The sequence below is a fragment of the Hemiscyllium ocellatum genome, chromosome 7 (assembly GCF_020745735.1).
Source record: "Hemiscyllium ocellatum isolate sHemOce1 chromosome 7, sHemOce1.pat.X.cur, whole genome shotgun sequence".
Lineage (NCBI taxonomy): Eukaryota > Metazoa > Chordata > Chondrichthyes > Orectolobiformes > Hemiscylliidae > Hemiscyllium > Hemiscyllium ocellatum.
Window position 1 is genome coordinate 61,208,141 of NC_083407.1, and position 23,570 is coordinate 61,231,710.

Below are 23,570 nucleotides of genomic sequence, written 5' to 3' on the forward strand. Positions count from 1 at the left end.
TATTCAAACAGAATCTTGTAACCTCACTTGATGTAATTCATAAATAGATCTTTATCAGTTCAATGCAGTTCATGGTCCAAAATCTGGACTTCGAGCGGGCTGTTGGATATTCCAGCTTTATATCAGTGAATGCCATCAGAAACAATCAAAATGGAGGACAGGGTTCATAGTCTGAAGTTCTGAACGCTGTAAAAAGTGCCTTAACGGTAAAAACAGCTCCTCCATTTCGCATTGGGCTTCACAGGAATACTGTAGCAGGGCTAGGATAGAAATGTGAACATGAGATCAGGATGGTGTATTTGAATGGAAAGCAACTGGAAGTTGGGCACAGTCCAGTCACCCAGTCGGTATCTAGTCTCCCAGGTATAGAGACACTACATTGTGAGCACCGAATACAATAGACCAGATTGAAAGAAGTGCAGACAAATTGACCTTTCACCTGGAAATAAGTGTTTGCAGACTTGGGCAGAGGTGGAAATAAAGGATTGCATCTCCTGCAGTGCATGGGAAAGTGCTGTGGAAGGCGGATGAGGTATTGACCTCACTTCCCACCTCACCAGCTTCTGCCTTCAAAGGATCATCCTCTGCCATTTCCCCCACCTGCAGCATAATACCAATCCCAAATATATCTTCTGTCCCTTCCCCGTCAGCATTTCAAAGGTTCTGTTCCCTTGTTTACTCCTGTATCTACCCAAGACCTCATCCTCTTCTTATGATAATTCCAAAGAGGAAGCATATTGGACTTGAAAGATTAATTCTGCTTCTCTCTCCATTGTTGCTGCCAGACCTATTGAGTTTCTTCAACTTTTTCTGTTTCTATTTTGATGCTTGAGCATTCTGTGACAAAACTTTCTTTTTGTATCCCTTCAGTAAGCCATTAATCTATACTTATTATGATATTCTTGAAACAGACAGTTCCAAGGGGCTGCTACGTTTGATTGTTCTACTGTGATTTGTTTGTCAATAGGCCAATACAAGGTTTACTGAACAGTTAATTTTTAGAAAGTTGCATGGAGACAGTCAGAGGAGAGGTTTGCTAGCAAGTCAGGTCTTGAAGCAGGTTCCAAGAAAGGGTGCTGCTGCAGCAGTCTCCAAGGTATTGGAAATCATGAGAATTTCAGAGAGTCAGGAGGTGCTGCAAAGTGTTGATGTTAGGTTGTCCAAAGCCTTCTGAGCTCATGGGGGTCAAAAGAAACAATGTGCTATTTACAGTTTATTGCAGCTGAAAGTGAGGGTGAATGATGCCCACAGTTTGCATTTGCTTTGTGCAGCTGAGCAACTTTCAAGCTCAGAGAAACACAGGCAATGTCAGGTTGATGAAGCTAGCAGTCTGTGAAAAGCTGAAAATTGTTTCTGTGAATACATGCTGGAATGCAGTCTCTTGAGTCCAGGAAAGCATATAGCTGATTAGAATATGAGCTGGAATATGAATTGTTGATGAGGAGGTATGTGACTTAGCAGCTTTTGAGTGAGCTCGAAAGCTAAGTATTTCAAATAAAAGAAATTGGAATCCCTTGTAAAGTTTTACTAAGATTAGGGTAGGGTGTTGCTTTGAAACCTGTGGGATCCATCTTGACTACATTTGCTATTTGCTATGCTTCATGCAGTGTTTGATGCAGTGGGTGGGATCTTTTCAGCCTTTGAACAATGTGGACATTGGCAAGAATGTTGGGAGAATTGTATAAAATTGGCGGGAAGAGATTCCTGCATAGATAGGAAAATGTCTAATTTTCCAACTGTGTTGAATGGTGAGACAGATTTCTGTTGAGTAGCTCAGTTGACTGGATGGCTGGTTTGCAATGCAGAGTGATGCTAACAGTATGGGGGAGTTCAATTTCTGTACTAGCTGAAGTTACCATGAAGGTCTCTCTTTCTCTACCTTGCCACTTGTCTGAGGCCCGGTGACCCACAAACCAAGCATCGTCAATCATCTCTGTCTAATGAGAGAGCACTCCTATGGTCTGTTAGAACTACAATGACTTTATAGTAAAGTTTACTTTTGTTTGCTTAAAACCTTGAAATCTTGTGGTTCACTCTTAGTAAGTACCTGGGGTCTCACAATTTCTCAATTTTGTCAACTTAAAAAGAAAACTTACAGGTCCGTAGTAGGGTTGTAAATAAATTTGACATCTGGTTGAGATCCGAGTTTCAAGTTAATGATTCAATCTGTGAGCATTGGTTCACACAAAAGACAACATTGCTTAAGTTCATCAGAAATGTTCTGAAAAAAAAACCACAAATAGATGTAATGGAAAACTTATACTTTTAAAAGAGTTCTTCCTTTTTGCCAAGGATTTATCACTGAATTATATTAACCTCTTTCAAATGCTAACAATGTCTTAAAACAGTGTTTTTTCAATATCTTCCCCCCTAGCTTTCTGGAGGTTGTGAATTGACAGTGGTGCTGCAAGACTTCTTAGCAAGCAACGGCAGTGAACTCAGTATCCAAATAGGACAGACTGTTGAGCTCTTGGAGAGACCCAGTGAAAGGCCTGGCTGGTGCTTAGTACGTACAACCGATAGAAGCCCTCCACTGGAAGGTTTGGTTCCAAGCAGCACACTCTGCATTTCTCACTCCCGCAGCAGCGTGGAAATGGAATGTTTCTTCCCATCTGGAAAAGGTAAATGTAGCTTTTTAAATGCTTTCTTATCCTAGGACCTGGAATAATGGCACGTTTGAACTGCTTAATAATCATCCAGTTTAAAATCGTATGAAGGATTTGTTTTATGTTACTGCAATAAAACATCCTTCCTTCTTTAAAATAATAATAATGAGTTCAAGAAGGGTCTCACCTATTTTGCTCTAACTAACTGAATGATAGTAGAAGCAGTTTGAAATGAAACTGACCTGAGTTAGTTGTTAGCATCCTTCCCTCTGAGTCACAAGGTGCTGGTTTAAATTCCAGTCCTGTGCTTGAATACAAAAATCCTGGTTGAATTCTGCGCATTACTGGAGCATTGTTAAAGGTGCTTCCTATCAGAGGAGATGTTAAACTGAGGCCTCGTCTATTCTCTGAGGTTGACATAAAAAATGCCATGTAACTATTTTGAAAAAGAGCCAAAGTTAACCCCTCAGTCAAAATTGCAAGAACAGATTATGTGGTGATTATCACATGGTTGACAGTGAGAGCTCACTATGCACACATTGGCTGTCATCTTTCTGACACTACAATGATTGTATTTCAGAAGTACATCATTGGCTCAGTTGTAAAGTTTTTTGGATTGTCTGGTGGTCTTGAAAAGAAAACTTGTTAAATGCATGTATTTTTTTTCTTTGCATTGATTTGTCATTTTAGTTGAATCATTCAAGAATTGAAGTCAAGATATAGGAAGTAACCACATGTAAACCTGATGGATCATAATTAGACAATTGATGGCAATGGGGTCTTGCCTGCATGTTTGGACACTTAGTGAAATCTTAGTACTGGTATCATACAGGTCAGTGCATGGCCCCTACATCCTAACCTGGAATCAAGTTAACAGCAGTAAATACCGCACTACCAATGATGAAACCAGTTTCAACACTACTGCTCTGCAGAAGGGGAAAAGAGATTGAGAAGCAATTCACAGCTCAGCCAAAGTAATGAGGTAACGAGAACTTCCAGAAAATAAAGAACAAACGACTGCCCAAATACCATAGCTGAGGGCAGCGTGGTGGCTCAGTGGTTAGCACTGCTGCCTCACAGTGCTAAGGACCTGGGTTCGATTCCCCTGTGTGAAGTTTACACATTCTCCCCATGTCTGCATGGGTTTCCTCCGGGTGCTCAGGTTTCCTCTCACATTCCAAAAGATGTGCAGGTCAGGTAAATTGGCCATTCTAAATTGCCCATAGTGTTAGGTGCATTAGTCAGGGGTAAATATAGGGAAATGAGTCAAGGTGGGTTACTCTTCAGAGGGTTGACGTGGACTTGTGGGGCTGAAGGGCCTGTTTCCACACTCTGGAATCTAATCTAATCAAATGGGCTGAGACATAAGACTAGAATAAGAGAAACAAGTGAGATTTGGGAATAATATTTCACTGGAAGAGACTGTAGTAACAGGGCTGCAGAGAGGGATGGGTGATGTGTGAGCAAGCGATTGAGGGATGTAAAAATCCAGTGTATTAAAGTTGAAGCTTTAAGTTATGGAAAATGCTGTGTAGCTTATTGAGAACAGAGATGATAGGGATTGGATGAGGAAACATTCTCAATTATCTTCATTGACTTCTTTCAGTTTTTAAAATCACATTATGTGCTGGTTTTAGGAACCCAAAATGTCATTATTATGGGACTTTAAAGAGATGACTGAAGGTTACTCTAAAGCATGCAAGTCTGTTTGTATTAAAAAAAAAGCTTAAATGATCTTGCCCTCATAAAAATGCTGCAATACTCACTCTTTCCTACCCCACATTGACCTCCTGGCTTAGATCCACAGGGTGTATTTTTCAGCCCATCCTATTGCTGAGCTGCTGGTGAGCATAACTCCCTGTCATTACATAGATAATATGAAAAGCTCAAAATGTTGACTCTCCTGCTCCTCGGATGCTGCCTGACCAGCTGTAATTTTCCAGCGCCACGCTTCTTAATTCGGTTTTGCCAGCCAGCCACTCATTTTAACTCCAGACTTCTGCATTCATTCCAATGTACTTTTTTTTCCTACTTGGAAATTAGGTGGTGATATTAATCATCAACTTCCTATTTAAATACCTTCAGTCTAGTTTCCAGCACTCACCCACACTAAAATGGTTCTAGCTGAAGTCATGAACGAAACCAATGGTGTTATACCTTTCCTCATTCATATCCTGGATGTAGGCTGATCATTTTGAAGCATTGACAAAAGCTGTGTTTGGCAGAGATTTGATTGTTAATTGCTGAGATTTCTTTATACTTTATCATTTGACTATCAAATTCATTTTCAGCATAAACTGGGCAATAGATAGACAAAAATTATTCCCTTCATATACAAAAATTTTAAATGACAGCTTGTAACAAGAGCAGGTTTTCCAATTAGAATTTGGTGAACTATTTGAACCAATGTTGTGCTTAATATGTTGTCTGTAATCATGGTGCAAAATCAGAAAAACACAGCTGAGCACTTTAAATCTCTACAATGGTGCATGTTTTTATTTTGAATGTATCACTAATGACCAGGATTAAATGATACTGTATCACAGTTACTGCAGTAGTGAGAAAGTTAATGACTGGGTTTTCATCTTTGAGAAAGGAATTGTAAATCTGGCTATACCCCAATATCATGATCCTGGCCACACAATTTTTACTTTGGGGATTGGGTAAGATGGTGACTGGGATTCTGGGGTTGCCACTTCCTGAAACAGGGCAGAGGTGGAAATAGAGGACTGTTAGTCACCCTAGTCCTCACCCTTCAATTCTTACCCTCATTTCTCGACATTTCCCTGCCTCCTCTACATCCACTATGTTCCTTCCATGTCCCCATCAAGCCTCCTCTTTATACAACCATGCCCATTCACCCAGTATCCACTATAGACAGAAATTATAAGCCACCTAATAATATTTGGACATCTTTGAGATGTTCATGAAATACTCAGGCATAAGACTCATCCAACTATTGATGAAGGGCTTTTACCCGAAAAGTCGATTTTCCTGCTCCTCAGATGCTGTCTGAACTGCTGTGCTTTTCCAGCACCACTCTAATCTAGAATCTGGTCAATTAAATGATCACATTTCTTTTCTATTCAAAATATTTTCAGAAGTAACTGTATTAAAAAAGCTTATCATACCCCATTATAGCTGAAAAATACATGTGTCAAAGCTGTTCATCTTTAATTCATTAGAACAGTAAAATAGATTCAAGGGGAAAATCAATATTTCCACTATGTGAGAGGAAAGTACTGATTGCTTTGCAAGTGAATGCTAATTGATAGAGGTGTTGCCATGGAGAATGAACCCATTGATGCTGATTGACAGTTAACAAATAGGCTTTGTTTAAACTTTTAAACCAATTGGATTGACGCTGATTGATCAAGGCATCATTCTGATAACTGAGCGAGTGAATGGCTATCATATATTTTGTTGCGTTGAAACAGGTGTGCAGTGGATGTATGTGTGCTCTTTGACTGCAAAGAATCAGGCCTTGTATATTAATAAATATAGCTTTCAATACATGTAAGTGAGCCATACTGTGAGGCTGATTGACAATCCTAAATTGGTTGCCAGCATAATTACTCTCACATTCAGGATCATCTCACAAATGTTGTCCGATTGCAGAATCATATCTTAGATGCTGTGCGTTTTGCAAATACAAATGGTTGTGTATGGTTAGTACTTCATTGTTTTGAATATATAAACAGGGAACAAGAGAAGGCTACTCAGCCCTTCAAACCTGCTCTGCCATTCAATAAGATCATAGTTATCTGATTTTATTCTTAATTTTATATTCCTACATATCTCCAATAATCCTTCAAGCCCTTCATAATCAATGATCTATCTACCACTGCCTTAATAATATTTAAAAGTTCTATACCCACTGCCTTTTGAGGAAGGGAATTCAAAGGACACTCAATCCTCAGAGAAAATAAGGTTTCATCTTTGTTTTAAGTGGGTAACTCCTTATTTTTAAACTATGACCCCTAGTTCTGGATTCTCCATAAGACAAAACATCCTAACTACATCCACCCAGTGAAGTCCCCTCAGGACTTATATATTTCAATTAAGTCATCTCTGACTCTTCTAAGCTCCAGAGAACACAGGTCTAGCAGGCCTAGCCTTTCCCTATAAAGAAGTCTATTTATTGCAGATATTAATCATTTAAATGTTTTCTGGACTGCTTCCAATTATATGTTGACTAGTGCTGTACACTGTACTCCAGATTCAATTTCAATGCCCTGTACAATTGAAGCATAACCTCCCTACTCTTGCATTCAGTTCCCCTTATGATAAAACATATCATTTAATTAGCTTTCTGCTTACTTGCTGTAGCTCTACACTAACCTTCTATTATTTATGTATCAGGATACTCAGATCTCTCTGAATCTCAGAGCTCTGCAACCTTTCGCCAAGGCAGAGCTGGGCTGAGAAGTGGCAACTGGAGTTTAATGTGGAAAAGTGTGAAGTAGTTTACTTCGGAAGAAGTAACAGGAATGCAGGGTACTGGGCTAATAGTAAAATTATTGGCAGTGTAGATGAATAGAGTGATCTCAGTGTCCAGGTGCAGAAATCCCTGAAAGTTGCCATCTAGGTTGATATGGTTGTGAAGAAGGCAAATCGTCTGTTGGCATTTATTTGGAGGGGGATTGAATTTCAATGCCATGAGGTCATGATTCAGCTGTACAAAACACTGGTAAGACAGCACCTGGAGTGTTGCATACAGTTCTAGTTGCCGCATTATAGGAAGGATATGGAAGCTTTGGAGGGGATCAGAGGAGATTTGCTAGGGTATTGCCTGTTATGGAAGGAAGGTGCAAGCTCCACACAGTCAGTCGCCTGAGTCGGGAATTGAACCCGGGTCTCAGGCGCTGTGAGGCAGCAGTGCTAACCACTTCTTCAAAGAACTTCAATAAATTTGTTAAACGTGACTTCCCTTTGACAAAACCATATCGGCTCTGCCTGATTAGCTTGAATTTATCCAAGTATCCAGTTATAATATCATTAATGGTAGCTTCTAACATTTTCTCTATGACAGATGTGAAACTAACTGACCTTAGTTTCCTACTTTCTGCATCTCTCCTTTTTTTGAATAAAGAAGTTAATTTTTTTCCAAGCTAAAGGAACCTTTCCTGAATCTTATGAGTTTTGGAAAATTAAAACCAATGCATCAGCAACCTTACTGGCTTCTTGTGTTCAGACCCGAGGACGAAATCCATCAGAACACGGTGACTTGTCAACTCTTAGTTCCTACAATTTACTCAATTCTAGATATTGCCATGGCAGATGTTGGTGAACTCAAAACAGTCAAATGGTGTAACCTGAAATATCCCATAGCTTAGTACCAAATTGATTGTGTACTTCATTAGAGAATCACAAGTGATCAAAATTTGCATCACAGCCCTCCATGGACAGCCCCTGCCTACTCCACCCAGCACTACACCTCCAAATCTTAGCAAATTAGCATTCCAAGTGATCTAGAGCTGAATGTCAAATTCTACATCCCACTCATCGCGAAGTATGCTAACATCCATCTCCATAACCTACCTCTGAACTTACTTCAAACTCCATCATTGCTGAAACCTTAATTCAAACTTTTCAGCATATCTGGACTGCTTTTCCATTCCTTTATGTTGACCTTCTGAATTAACTGCTACATAAACATGAACTTGTTTAAAACTCAAATGGAAATTCCCCTACTCTCTCCTTGTCATCACTGATCTCCCTTGAAAGTAATAATCTTAGTTTCCTTTATAGATATCTTCTCTACAGTCTTGACCCAACACTGTAACCTTCTCCAGCCAAATGTTTCAGCTGTAATCTACCTGTTGCTATTCCGATCTGTTATGAATCTCTGATCCTCTGCTCTAGAGGCTTTAGCATCTTAACTACCGACCAGGAACATTGATCAGAAACTTTTAAAATTCTATTCTTAACCTCTCTCTGGCAATGGCTTGTTCATTTTTGATAATTTGTCTCTTTCTGCTACTGTATTCAGTGTCAGTTCACATTCTTTTCTCTTAATTTTCAACCGTAAAATGTGTTAAAGATGTTTACTACATTAAAGATGTTTTCTAAATGCTTTTGCAACAGTTAAGCAGAAAGGACTGGATCTTCATGAGCACAATTAGGGTAAACGCCAGCCTTTGTTATATTGTTAATGTCTCCTTGCAATACAAAACATGTTTAATGATAAATTATTTAGAAAAGGAAAGCAATGGTATGAAGTAATTTCAACAAAAACTCATCAGGATTTAATGAAGAATATTGCATAGACAGGTCAAGCAAAAATAGTAAATAGAAGGTGCTTTGGTAAACAATGCTTATAAGATATTAATTTGGAGAAGTTCATCCATTATTCCTCTGGGTTAAAATTAGATATTGCTAGTGATTTTATCATCTTGATAAATATGACTTGCTTCTGTCCACGTGAAGATCCTGCTGTTTTCTTAATTTGACACCAAAGTGTGTACCTAGAATAACTTGATTTATGAATTTCTGTGATCATTTACAAAGTCATCCAGGTGTCCTACTTTATCAAGAGAAATAATGTCCTAGATTTTCCTAGTTGTGTAGCAATGGCCATCTGTTATTTTTGTCCTGACTATTATTGGGGACGTTTTTCGTTTTAGGTCACCATAACCTTGCTGCAGAATATGTATAGTACAAAAAGTACCTTCTGCTGTTTTTGTTCTGAACCCAGATTGGATATACCTTCTTGAATGTTACCACTTCTCTTTCTAGTTCACTGGAGGATTACTGTGAATGCAAGGTCAAACAACAAGAAATAAAAGCTTGAAGTAAAAGCAAAATACGATCATTGTTCTAACTTTTAGCATATCTTACCCTGATTCCTTCTGAGACTCTTTTTTTCCACTGTGATTTGTAGTTAATTTTTTGTAGATTTGTCCAAAATCTAATTTTATTTGTCTGTAAATCTTGATTGTCTTGGATTCTGCATATTTCTAACTGAACTATCCATTTCTCATAACAAATCAATTTAAATCCCAACAGTTGTGAACTGACATTAATGGAAAGGTTTTTATTGTGACTAGACTTCGTTTTCATTTTCGGTTGAGTATGATGAATTTCTTTTGCTTATTCAATCATGGGATGAGGGCATTATTGGCTAGACCAGCAGTTATTGCCCATACACAATTGCCCAAAGGGCAATTAAGAGTCAAGAGTTAAGAGTCAGACTGTGGGTCTGGAGTCACACATAGGCTAAACCAGGTAAAGATGGCAGTCTTCTTCCCTCAAGGACCTTCATGAACCAGATGGGTTTTCTCAACAATTCACAATGGACTTGTGGTCATCATTAGAGTCTTTAATTCTAGACTTTTATTGAATTCAGTTTCCATCATCTGCGCTGGCAGAATTTGAAACATAGTCCCCAGAACATTACTTGAGTCTCTGGATTAACAGTCCAGATAGAATGATAGAATGTTTATCAAATAAGAGCAGATTTCCCCTTGTCCAACCTCGTTTGTTTTGAAGAGATTTTTTTTCCATGGTTTCTTCAGGGCTCAGATTGATTTAGAATCTATTTAACTCATTGAAATTTATATATTCAAACTAACAAGCATGGTAGATGGCTGTAACTATCAATGTGCATTGTTTTAATTGAGAATGTCAGAAAACTCAAATTTTTAAAAATTGTGTTTATGAAAATAGATTAGAACAATATATATTTAGTCTGAAGAAATATTAGAAGCATTTGGTAATTTTCACACTGTCCCTGTTATCTTCTGTACTCAACTTCTTTGTTCTTACACATTGTGTCATTAAAACTCCAACAAAGAATAATGCAAGTTTCAGTGACAAACCGATTCTCATCTGCATAATACCACAAACGCATTTTTAAAAGAAAGATTAGTAAAGCCAACATTTAAAATACATTAGATTATAAAAATGGTGTTTTTGACACTTAAATGCATAAATGCACATAAAGTCAAATTTATAGCATTTCACAGCTCATAACTACCCATAGACATTAGAAATCTGAGTTTTGCTTGCTTTCTGTAACTTATAAGAAAAAGGGGCCCAGTGCTAATATGAATGAGTGCATTAAACTTAAGTTTGAATCTAGTACAGTCTTATGGAATAAATATTGCCCCGAAGGTCTTAGTGGGCAATTACATACTATGCTTGCTAATAACCAGATCAGAATTTCCCAGTCTGCACTAGTTACCAGTAGACATAACTTTAAACTTAAAACTAATTTGGTACTAACTATTTCAACTGCATAGGCTGCAGAATGACCTGGTTCCATTGACCAGATGAGAAGGGGTGAATTGGTTTCCCTCCTCTTAGCCTCATTAGTTGGCTGCATCAAAAATTGATGTTCTTTTTAGCACAATGAAATACCACCCTCTAATAAAATAGAATGTAGCTAACCAAACTTTAGTCTGAGTCCATAGTTAGTTAATTAATGTCTAGTATTCTCAGCAGTAGTGAATATTTCATTTTAAGTTCCTTGTTTTCAGATGTTTCTCTCAAGTTAATGTTGTCACTGGGTGCTTTGTTCTTTGAGAGGCAGAGAGAGAGAGAACTTTCTGCAGTTGTGCAATCATAAATCCATCTCCACTGCTCTACCTCCTGAAGTACAAACCAGTTTGGGCATTTTAATGTTTGAATTCATTGTGTCAGGCTTGGGTAATTGTAACTGACATCTTTTATCTTTAACTTATCATACAGGTGCAAATCAAAATAAGAGATGAGGGTTTCTTCATACCTATTAGTTTATTTATTCCTGTTTCATTTTACAAGTCTTGCAGTCCAGCTAACCTGTTTTTTTTTAAAATCTCTTGGTTAGTTACCCAATTACTGTGCCAAATTTAAGTCCTTTTTAAAGCCATTTCAATTCTTGAAAGTTGCAGGTATTAAAATCAGATGATGGAATGCAAAAATCAGGAGTCTGTTTCTTGATGCTATCATGATAATGGATGTTATTTAAATGGACTTCCAGAAGATACTTTATAGAACCTCAACCTTTCACTGAATTAATAAAGATTTGATGGTAAAATTGAAAGTCAAATATCCAACTTTGCATGTGTATGTGGCTCTGCAAGTAAAGTATTCTAATGCAAACCTGTACAAAGTAACTAAGTAATTAATTAACTAAGCAGAGATGGCTGAGCAGGTGATGTGCTGTAGCTGTATGATATGGGAGCTGGCTGATCCCATTGTGAATGGCAGTGACCACATCTGCAGCAAGTGCTGGTTGCTGGAAGAACTCCGGATCAGAGTTGATGATCTGGAATCTGAGCTTCAAACACTGCGGCACATCCGGGAGGGGGAGAGTTACCTGGACGCTTTGTTTCAGGAGGCAGTCACACCTAGGAGATTAAGTAATTCACATTCAGCTAGTGATCAGGCACATCAGAGTGTGACTGTAAGTGAGGCAGGTCGAGGGAACCTGAGTTCAGGAATGCAGGAGCCTCAGCCCTTGACCTTGTCCAACAGGTATGAGATTCTTGCTCCCTGTTCGGATGAGGAAAAGGGCTCTGGATAGGATGAGCCAGCTGACCATGGCACCATGGTGCAGAAGGCCATTCAAGAGGGGGGAGCAAATAGACAAGTAGTGGTTATAGAGGATTCTATAATTAGGGGGACAGATAGTATCTTTTGCAAGCCGGATCGGGAGTCTCGCATGGTGTGTTGCCTGCCCGGTGCCAGGGTGCGGGACATCTCTGACCGGCTTGAAAGGATATTGGAGCGGGAGGGGGAGGATCCAGTTGTTGGGGTCCACGTTGGTACTAACAACATAGGCAAGACTAGGGTGGAGGACCTGTTTGGGGATTATGAAGCACTAGGCAGGAAATTGAAGCACAGGTCCTCAAGGGTCATAATCTCCGGATTACTGCCCGAGCCATGTGCCAATTGGCATAGGGATAAGAAAATTAGGCAAGTAAACACGTGGCTATGGAATTGGTGTGGGAAAGAGGGATTCCACTTCATGGGGCATTAGCATCAGTTTTGGAACAGGGGGGATCTATACCGTTGGGACGGTCTCTACCTGAACCGATCAGGTACCAATTTTCTAGCGAAGAGGATAAATAGGGTGGTCAGTAGGACTTTAAACTTCTGAGTCGGAGGGAAGGGAAAGTGAAAGTGACAGGGAGTATGGCGTTAAATGGAAAGATAAGCAACAGGGTAGCATATGTGCAGGCGGATTTAAACTCAAGACAGACTGGGAATGCATCAAAAAGGAAGGATAACTTCGGACATCTTATGACTTCCAATATCTCTAATGATAAAGTTAGCATTAAGGCACTTTACCTGAATGCTCGTAGCATTCATAACAAAGCAGATGAACTAATGGCACAGATCATAGTGAATGATTATGATGTGGTAGACATCACAGAGACTTGGTTACAGGGGGGTCAGGACTGGCAGTTAAACCTCCAAGAATTTTCAACTTATCGAAAAGACAGGGAGGTCGGCAGAGGGGGTGGGGTTGCCTTGTTAGTTAAGAACAAAATTAAATCTATGGCACTGAATGACATAATGTCAGATGATGTGGAGTCTGTGTGGGTGAAATTGAGGAACCACAAAGGCAAAAAAACCATAATGGGAGTTGTGTACAGACCTCCCAACAGTGGTCAGGACCAGGGACGTAACATGTACCGGGAAATAGAGAAGGCATGTCAGAAAGGCAAGATCACAGTGATCATGGGAGACTTCAACATGCAGGTGGACTGGGTAAATAATGTTGCCGGTGGATCCAAAGAAAGGGAATTCATGGAATGCTTACAAGATGGCTTTTTGGAACAGCTTGTCATGGAGCCCATAAGGGAGCAGGCTATTCTGGACCTAGTGCTTTGCAATGAACCAGACTTTATAAAAGATCTTAAAGTAAGGGAACCCTTAGGAAGCAGCCATCATAATATGGTAGAGTTCAGTCTGGAGTTTGAAAGAGAGAAGGCAAAATCGGATGTAATGGTGTTACAGTTAAATAAAGGTAATTACAAGGGCATGAGAGAGGAACTGACAAAAATAGACTGGAAGCAGAGCCAAGTGGGGAAGACAGTAGAGCAAAAATGGCAGGAGTTTGTGGGGATAATTGAGGACACTATACAGAGGTTCATCCCCAAGAAAAGAAAGATTATCCGGGGAGGGATTGGACAGCCATGGCTGACAAAGGAAGTCAGGAAATGTATTAAAGAAAAAGAGAGATCCTAAAAAGTGGCCAAGAGCAGTGGGAAATCAGAAGATTGGGAAGGCTACAAAAACAAACAGAGGATAACAAAGAGAGTAATAAGAAAGGAGAGGATCAAATATGAAGGTAGGCTAGCCAGTAATATTAGAAATGATAGTAAAAGTTTCTTTCAATACCTAAGAAACAAACGACAGGCAAAGGTAGACATTGGGCCACTTCAAACTGATGCTGGAAGCCTAGTGATGGGAGATAAGGAAATAGCAGGAGAACTTAACAAGTACTTGGCGTCAGTTTTCACAGTGGAAGACATGAGTAATATCCCAACAATTAAAGGGAGTCAGGGGGCTGAGTTGAGTATGGTTGCCATTACAAAAGAGATAGTGCTAGAAAAGTTAAAAGGTCTTAAAATTGATAAATTTCCTGGCCCCGATGGGATACATCCTAGAGTTCTGAGAGAGGTGGCTGAGGAAATAGCGGAGGCATTGGTTGAGATCTTTCAAGAGTCACTGGAGTCAGGGAAAGTTCCAGATGATTGGAAGATTGCTGTTGTAACCCCCTTGTTCAAGAAAGGATCAAGACAAAAGATGGAAAATTATAGGCCAATTAGCTTAACCTCGGTTGTTGGTAAAATTCTAAAATCCATCATTAAGGATGAGGTTTCTAAATTCTTAGAAGAGCAGAGTCTGATTAGAACAAGTCAACATGGATTTAGTAAGGGGAGGTCATGCCTGACAAACCTGTTGGAATTCTTTGAAGAGGCGACAAGTAGGTTAGACCAGGGAAACCCAGTGGATGTGGTCTATCTAGACTTCCAAAAGGCCTTTGATAAGGTGCCACACGAGAGGCTGCTGAGCAAGGTGAGGGCCCATGGTGTTCGAAGTGAGCTACTGGGATGGATTGAGGATTGGCTGTCTGACAGAAGGCAGAGAGTTGGGATAAAAGGTTCTTTTTCGGAATGGCAGCCGGTGACAACAAGCGGTGTCCCGCAGGGTTCAGTGTTGGGGCCAGAGCTGTTCGCATTATATATTAATGATCTGGATGAAGGGACTGGGGGCATTCTAGTGAAGTTGGCAGATGATGCGAAGTTAGGTGGACAGGCAGGTAGTACTGAGGAAGTGGGGAGGCTACAGAAGGATCTAGACAGGTTGGGAGAGTGGTCCAGGAAATGGCTGATGGAATTCAATGTGAGCAAATGCGAGGTCTTGCACTTTGGCAAAAAGAATAAAAGCATAGACTACTTTCTAAACGGTGAGAAAATTTGTAAAGCCAAAGTACAAAGGGATCTGGGAGTGCTAGTCGAGGATTCTCTAAAGGTAAACATGCAGATTGAGTCCGTGATTAAGAAAGCAAATGCAATATTGTCACTTATCTCAAGAGGGTTGGAATATAAAAGCACCGTTGTGCTACTGAGACTTTATAAAGCTCTGGTTAGGCCCCATTTGGAGTACTGTGTCCAGTTTTGGTCCCCACACCTCAGGAAGGACATACTGGCACTGGAACGTGTCCAGCGGAGATTCACACGGATGATCCCTGGAATGGTAGGTCTAACATACGAGGAACGGCTGAGGATCCTGGGATTGTATTCATTGGAGTTTAGAAGATTAAGGGGAGACTTAATAGAAACTTACAAGATAATACATGGCTTGGAAAGGGTGGACGCTAGGAAATCTTTTCCGTTAGGCGAGGATACTAGGACCCGTGGACACAGCCTTAAAATTAGAGGGTGTCAATTCAGAACAGAAATGCGGAGACATTTCTTCAGCCAGAGAGTGGTGGGCCTGTGGAATTCATTGCCGCAGAGTGCAGTGGAGGCCGGGACGCTAAATGTCTCCAAGGCAGAGATCGATAGATTCTTGATGTCTCGAGGAATTAAGGGCTACGGGGAGAATGCGGGTAAGTGGAGTTGAAATGCCCATCAGCCGTGATTGAATGGCGGAGTGGACTCGATGGGCCGAATGGCCTTACTTCCACTCCTATGTCTTATGGTCTTATGCAAGCATTGTAGATGAAAACATAAAACTACAAAGCAATATTGATAGGTTAAGTAGGCTGAACTGTGAATTCTCATCGTTATATCTAGAGGGCTAAAATACAAGGGGTAGATGTCATACTTCAGCTATGTAAAGCTCAGATTCGATTGCATGTTGAGTATTTTGAGCAATTATGAATATGACATGTTAAGAAGGTTATTTGGTCTTGGAGGGAGTACAGCAATAACTAGATGCCAAAGGATAGATTACTACAAGAGATGCACAAACCAAAGTTGCATTCCTAAAATTTAGCATTTTAAGTGGTGTTTTGTTTGACGGTTCTTGGAATTTAAATATAATAGGCAAGTTAGATAGAAAAAGCTATTTCTGCTGGTTGCCATTCTAAAATTAGACCGTGTAAGGTTGGAACCAGACCTGTCAGGAGTGAAATTAAGAAACATACTATGTGGGAGAAGTTTAGAACTCTCTCTTGCTCGCAACAACTGATGCAAGATCAATTATTAATTTAAAGTCTGATGTTAGTAGGTTTTGGTTAACTGAACGCATCAAAGGAAATGAGGCAAGTGGATTGTGTCACAGATCAGCCATGATCTTGTTGAATGGCAAAACAGACTTAAGAGACTTACTCCTGTTTCTAGGTTCCTAAAGTTGGTGAATGCACACTTGAACGTCTCTGCCATACAATTCCCTTAACCATCCAATAACAAATCCAGCACTCTGGCCTCTCTCCGCAGTGCCAAAACCATTAACCATACCATGATCACTCTTTGAATATCAACATTCAATTCTTTAGGCGGCCTCCTTGGTTAAGAGCATTGCAGTGAATAGTTTGAAACAATGTTCCCTTTTTTCGCTGTGCATTGTTTATTCATTTAAATAAGCTGTCGTTATAATATTGTTTTTGCACAACCTCAAAAGTGCAGTAACTTGAAAGGGCCCATACACACTCGGCCTGGAGGAGGACCTTTGGTGCAGTTCTAAGGAAGGATCACTGGACCTGAAACGTTAACACTAATTTCTCTCCACAGATACTGCCAGACCTGTTGAGCTTTTCCAGCAATGTTTGTCATTTTTTTTGATTTTCAGCATTCTCATATGTTTTGGTATTTTTTGATAGAAAGAATGCGTTTCGGAGATATAAAGGGATTATGTTGAAATATTTCACCCTGACTGTATTTGTTTGCATGTGGATTCTTAGATAAATTCATTTCACTTCCAATCCAGATATTAAATGTAATCAGACTGCTAGATGAAGGATTTATTCTCTTTTTCAGTCAGTTGTGGGACATGGCCATTGCTAGCTATGTCAACTTTATTGCCCATCCCTAGTTGCCCTTGAGAAGATGGTGGTAAGATGCCTTCCTGAACTACTGCAGTCATGATACTTTTGGTACTTCTGTCCCACTAAATACAAATCTGCTTTGGGTTCCAACAATTGAAGTACCATATTCTAGCCTTTAGGTTTTTTTTTGTCTATAATTAAACAGTTACTTCCCACAGTGTTGGAAAGCTAGCCATTTCTGTAGGCACTGCATGCCCTAGAAACTAATGCTTTATTTAATTATCTATGTTGTAATTTTAAGAGGAGTCAATCATTTCCTGCAATATTTGCCCTTAGGTTGCCGGCAGGAGAACCATTTGAACAGGAGAAAGAAACACCTGTTCAAATACCACCTGGTGTGAAGAAGAAATGCGATGATTAGCAATTATTAATTTGCTGATGATTAAAGAGAAAGTGCACTTATTTTGTGTTCAGTTCTACATCCTTCATGTTGGCAACTCAAAGTCTAGTAGGTTCAGAAAGGCCTGATAGAATGTGAATTTTCACGTTGTTGTTTTGCATTGGATTAATAGATCTCAACCTGCAGCAGGGAGCGGTGAAATGGTAATGCAGAGACACACTTAAGCAGAGGTGTTTCTTCATTATTTGAGTCATGTTGCACCTAAACAATTTTTGCGGAATCCTCTAATTCTACCTGCCCGTAAGCTCTAGTCCTCAGACTTTACCTCTGAAATAAAGGGAGTTAGCTCCCAAAGGTTCTCCCTGGCTAAACACTATTTTGACTGCAAAGTTGCAAAGGCTGTAAATGGCAGAAACTTGAAGGACTACAGATTTATTAATATAATTCTCATTAGGTAGCCCTCAAGACAGGTCAAGGTATTGAACTTGCACCTCTAAAATCACTCTGAATGTTTTACTTATAGGTTTACAAGAACCATTTGTCTCATTGCAGCACTTGTTCACACTTCTTGCCAGATATCTAGTTAATTCAGGTTCTTCCATTAGATAAGATATAGTGATACAGGATAGTGAAGTAATTCTTTGCTATGCTTGCCTTTATTGGTCAGTCTGTTGAGTATAGGAGTTGGGAGGTCATGCTGCGGCTATACAGGACATTGATTAGGCCACTTTTGGAATACTGCGTGCCATTCTGGTCTTTCTGCTATAGGAAAGATGTTGTGAAACTTAAAAGGGTTCAAAAGAGATTTACAAGGGTGTTGCCAGGTTTGGAGGATTTGAGCTATAGGCCGGGGCTGTCTTCCCTGGAGCGCCGGAGGCTGAGGGGTGACCTTATAGAGGTTTATGAAATCATGCAGAGCATGGATATGGTGAATAACTAAAGTCTTTCCCCTGGGGCAAGGGAGTCCAAAACTATAGGGCATAGGTTTAAGTGAAAGGGGAAAGATTTAAAAGGGACCTAAGGGGCAACCTTTTCACACAGAGGGTGATACATGTAAAGAATGAGCTGCCAGAGGAAGTGGTGGAGGCTGGTATAATTGCAACATTTAAAGGGCTTCTGGTGGAAAAATGAATAGAAAGGGTGTAGAGGAATATGGGACAAGTTCTGGCAAATGGGACTGATTAATTTAGGATATCTGGTCGGCATGGACAAGGTGCACTGAAGGATACATTTCCATGCTGTACATCTCTATAACTCTGTGACTGTGTTTCAGCTAATGAGTACAAATGTGTCATGGTAACCTTCAGCAAGTTTAACATTGTAGAGACTATATATGAGGAATGTCAATGAACAGGTGTTAACCTCTTCAATTCAGTAAGTGTATGAAGTTTACTGAAGAAGTTTGCAATGTTGTTCTAGTGCCATCTATCAGACCTTTTGATTTGAAGTTCCAAGCAATGAGATAAACTTTATGGCTGGCTCACCCTGTTGCTTAATTGTCATGACAATCTGGTGAATTCCTTTACATTCTTAATGTTGGTGTCTGTGACCTGAGAAATATATACCCTGACAGAACCTTGTTGGTATTAAACATAGCCCCTCAGCCTGCTTGGAATAGGGTGATTACACAAAAAGAAATGTTAGTACTATTGTCATGCTTGCTCCCAGAAACAGAACTGTAAAGACAGTTAATCTTGGCTCTATGCACTCATGCAAGCACTTTGCTGAAACACTTTTTTCTCACACAACCCCTCATGAAAACCCTCAAAAAAATCAGTAAAATATATAAATGACAGAGCAGCTCCAAACTCATCCTGCATAGCTGAAAATGGAACTTCAATTCGATCGTGATCCATCATTTCCAACTTTCACAAGTTTTAGATTACCTTTTTCATGCTACCCACGTGATCTATAATTTGTTTTCTGCATCCTATCTTGTAAGATGCATCATCACAATTGCTGTCTCACCTTCCTTTATTCTATCTTCCATTGCTGCTCCTCATTCTCTACTGGAATAGGGGATTCAACAACTAGATCTCAGAACCTCTGAACTTGTTTGGAGTTGGATCATCTTCCTTGGCTGTCAAAGCAGAATCAACTCTGTCCTGGTGCGAAGCCAAAAATAAAATTAAAGGCATTTATAGCTTCCTTAGGCTGCATAATGCAAGCAGTAACACATTACGGTTAGCCGAAGCTGTCGACAAATGCGCCTCTTTTGTTTCAGTGTAAACAGGATAAAAGCAGGATTTTGGAATCCTTTCATTGTTTCAAGTTATTTAAATACATTCTAAGATGATTGTGGCATTTATATCACATACGTTGTTCAAAATCCACAATTAACATGAGAAAGGACAGTGCATCCTGTGTGGAAATGAATCCAAGCAAAAACCATATCTGTCCCAAGTTATAGGCCCCATTTAAAACAAACGCCCATTTTAATGCCAAGGAAATATTGAAACAAGTGAATATGTTTCTCAGACAAAACTTCTGCTAGTATTGTAAAGGAAATAACATGCTTGGGTAAATTTTTCAGAAGAAAAAGTCCTAAACTGCCCAAAAATAACATGTACAGGAGCAGACGCGAGATCTCAATTTTCATGTTTGCAGGTCGAGCTGCATGAATTCTGACAGTGATTTGCAATGTATCAGACACTCCACATAATAATTGATTCCTAATATAATTACTTGTATTGCCCTTTATAAATACTGACCATTTTAGTCTGGATATTGTGGATACCGTTCTCTGTTCTTGGACATGAAGAGAGAGGAGGCAAAAGGGCAAATGGTAAAACTTCTATGATTGTTTGGGATGGTGGTGCCATGGGAGGTGAAGAAATGTTATGAAAGACGGAAGAGTGGACCAGAGGTGTAGCAGAAGGGAGAGTCCCTATAAGATACTGAGAAGAGAGAGAAAGGAAGGTTTTTGGTTGTGTATCCTGTTGGAGGAAGCAGAAATTCATGGAAGAATGTTTCGAATGTTTGGCCAAGGCATGAGGTTCATTGATTAGCAGAATGGGATGAAATTAAGAAAGGTAAGACATACTAAACATGGGTCCAGAAGTGACTGTTATATCAGAAAATTATTATTTACCTTTCAATATTGCGAGAGGATGACTTTCAAACAGAATTAAATCTATTTTCAGAGCAATTATTTCTGAAATCACCAAAGAATTAGCATATTGAGGAGGAAAATTGGAAACATAACAAATGACTCCATAGCCGAAATTATTTTTCAAGAAAGTGATTCTTTTTCAGTGTTATATTTTCCTGAAATGTTTTATTGATATCTTAGAGGAAAACATTCAGATGTCTTCTTGAAGGCTGTTGATGAATGCTGACATGATGCCTTCGATCTCTTAGTGTTAATTGCTACATGCTTGGATTTCTGGGATTGAGTTAGTAATTAGTATTTTATTTTGTGTTAGTGGTGCTGGAAGAGCACAGCAGTTTAGGCAGCATCCAAGGTGCAGCAGAATCAACGTTTCGGGCAAAAGCCCTTCATCAGGAATAAAGGCAGTGAGCCTGAATCGTGGAGAGATAAGCTAGAGGAGGGTGGGGATGGGAGAAAGTAGCATAGAGTACAATGGGTGAGTGGGGGAGGGGAAGAAGGTGATAGGTCAGGGAGGAGAGGGTGGAGTGGATAGGTGGAAAAGAATATAGGCAGGTAGGTCAAGTCCAGACAAGTCATGGGGACAATGCTGAGCTGGAAGTTTGGAACTAGGGTAGGGTGGGGGAAGGGGAAATGAGGAAACTGTTGAAGTCCACATTGATGCCCTGGGGTTGAAGTGTTCCGAGGCGGAAGATGAGGCGTTCTTCCTCCAGGCGTCTGGTGGTTAGGGAGTGGCGGTGAAGGAGGCCCAGGACCTCCATGTCCTCAGCAGAGTGGGAGGGGGAGTTAAAATGTTGGGCCACGGAGCGGTGTGGTTGATTGGTGCGGGTGTCTTGGAGATGTTCCCTAAAGCGCTCTGCTAGGAGGCGGACAGGTTTTACAGTTCCTGCGGTGGTTCCTCCAGACTAAAGGGGTAGCCATGGGCACATGTATGGGCCCCAGCTATGCCTGTCTCTTTGTTGGCTACGTAGAACAGTTGATCTTCCATAATTACACCGGCACCATTCCCCACCTCTTCCTCCGCTACATTGATGACTGCATTGGCGCCACCTCATGCTCCCGCGAGGAGGTTGAGCAATTCATCAACTTCACCAACACATTCCACCCTGACCTTAAATTTACCTGAAAATGTGTTGCTGAAAAAGCGCAGCAGGCCAGGCAGCATCCAAGGAGCAGGAGAGTCGACGTTTCGGGCATGAGCCCTTCTTCAGGACCCTGAAAAGACTCCTGAAGAAGGGCTCATGCCCGAAACGTCGGCTCTCCTGCTCCTTGGATGCTGCCTGACCTGCTGCGCTTTTCCAGCAACACATTTTCAGCTCTGATCTCCAGCATCTGCAATCGTGACTTTCTCCTTAATTTTACCTGGACCATCTCTGACACCTCCTTCCCCTTGCTGGACCTCTCCATCTGCATTAATGACGACCGACTTGACACTGACATTTTTTACAAACCCATCAACTCCCACAGCTACCTGGATTACACCTCTTCCCACCCTACCTCTTGCAAAAATGCCATCCCATATTCCCAATTCCTCTGCGTCCGCTGTATTTACTCCCAGGAGGACCAGTTCCACCATAGAACACACCAGATGGCCTCCTTCTTTAGAGACCGCAATTTCCCTTCCCACGTGGTTAAAGATGCCCTCCAATGCATCTATCTTGTCCACATCCCACACCTCTGCCCTCAGACCCCACCCCTCCAACCATAACAAGGACAGAACGCCCCTGGTGCTCACCTTCCACCCCACAAACCTTCGCATAAACCAAATCATCCGCCGACATTTCCGCCACCTCCAAAAAGACCCCACCACCAGGGATATATTTCCCTCCCCACCCCTTTCCACCTTCCGCAAAGACCGTTCCCTCCATGACTACCTGGTCAGGTCCACGCCCCCCTACAACCCACCCTCCCATCCTGGCACTTTCCCCTGCCACCACAGGAACTGTAAAACATGTGCCCACACCTCCTCCCTCACCTCTATCCAAGGCCCTCAAGGAGACTTCCACATCCATCAAAGTTTTACCTGCACATCCACTAATATCATTTATTGTATCCGTTGCTCCCGATGCGGTCTCCTCTACACTGGGGAGACTGGGCGCCTCCTAACAGAGCGCTTTAGGGAATATCTCTGAGACACCCGCACCAATCAACCACACCGCCCCGTGGCCCAACATTTCAACTCCCCCTCCCACTCTGCCGAGGACATGGAGGTCCTGGGTCTCCTTCACTGCCACTCCCTCACCACCAGACGCCTGGTGGAAGAATGCCTTTTCTTTTGTGTGTCTGAACTTAATTATTAACTTGTAATTATTTCATATCCACAGTGGATTCATTTAAAAAAAGAACAGTTTTTAAAGTCTGGCTGTCAAGTGAACGAATTTTGGTGCACTAATGACCTTTTGATTGTGATACATTTTTTGTGACCCAGCATGTTAAATAATGGGGCCTCAAAAGTTTGTTAGACAGTTCTAGGTTTTTTTCAAACTGGGGAAGCTCCCTTGGCTGAGTGCAATAAACTTTTAGTTTAAGTAGTGTTCATCCTGTGAATACCTTGAAATAAGATAGCTATATGGCGCAATGTTCCTGAGAATTGGAGAATCCCTATAGGTCCATTCAGCCCATTGAGTCCACACCGTCCCTCTGAAGAGCATCCTAACCAGTCCAACCCCCTCCTCCCCCCCATCCCTGTAACCCAGCATTTCCCATGGGTAATTCACCCAGCCTGCACATCACTGAGCGCCATGGGCAGTTTAGCATGGTCAATCCACCTAACCTGCACATCTTTGCTCTGTGGGAGGCAACTGGAGTGCCTAGAGGAAACCCGTGCAGACACGGGGAAAATGTGCAAACTCCACACAGACAGTCCCCTGAGGGTGGAATTGAACCCGGGTCCCTGGAGCTATGAGACAGCAGTGCTAACCACTGAGTTACCATACCATGGAGGTGATGGTGTAATAATATTATTGTCGTCAAGAGTGTGGTGCTGGAAGAGCACAGCAGGTCAGGCAGCATTTGAGGAGCAGGTTC

At 40.9% G+C, this 23,570-nt stretch overlaps 1 protein-coding gene across 4 annotated transcripts in view; it reads left to right on the top strand.

Moving 5' to 3' along the window:
* Nucleotides 1-23,570, top strand: part of kalrna (kalirin RhoGEF kinase a) — a 744,968-nt gene that overhangs the window by 552,786 nt on the left and 168,612 nt on the right. For all 4 annotated transcript variants that reach the window (XM_060827256.1, XM_060827251.1, XM_060827252.1 and 1 more), the window contains one exon: nucleotides 2,375-2,621. In XM_060827256.1, coding sequence (XP_060683239.1) covers nucleotides 2,375-2,621 — 247 coding nt within the window. The remainder of the gene's footprint in view (nucleotides 1-2,374; nucleotides 2,622-23,570) is intronic.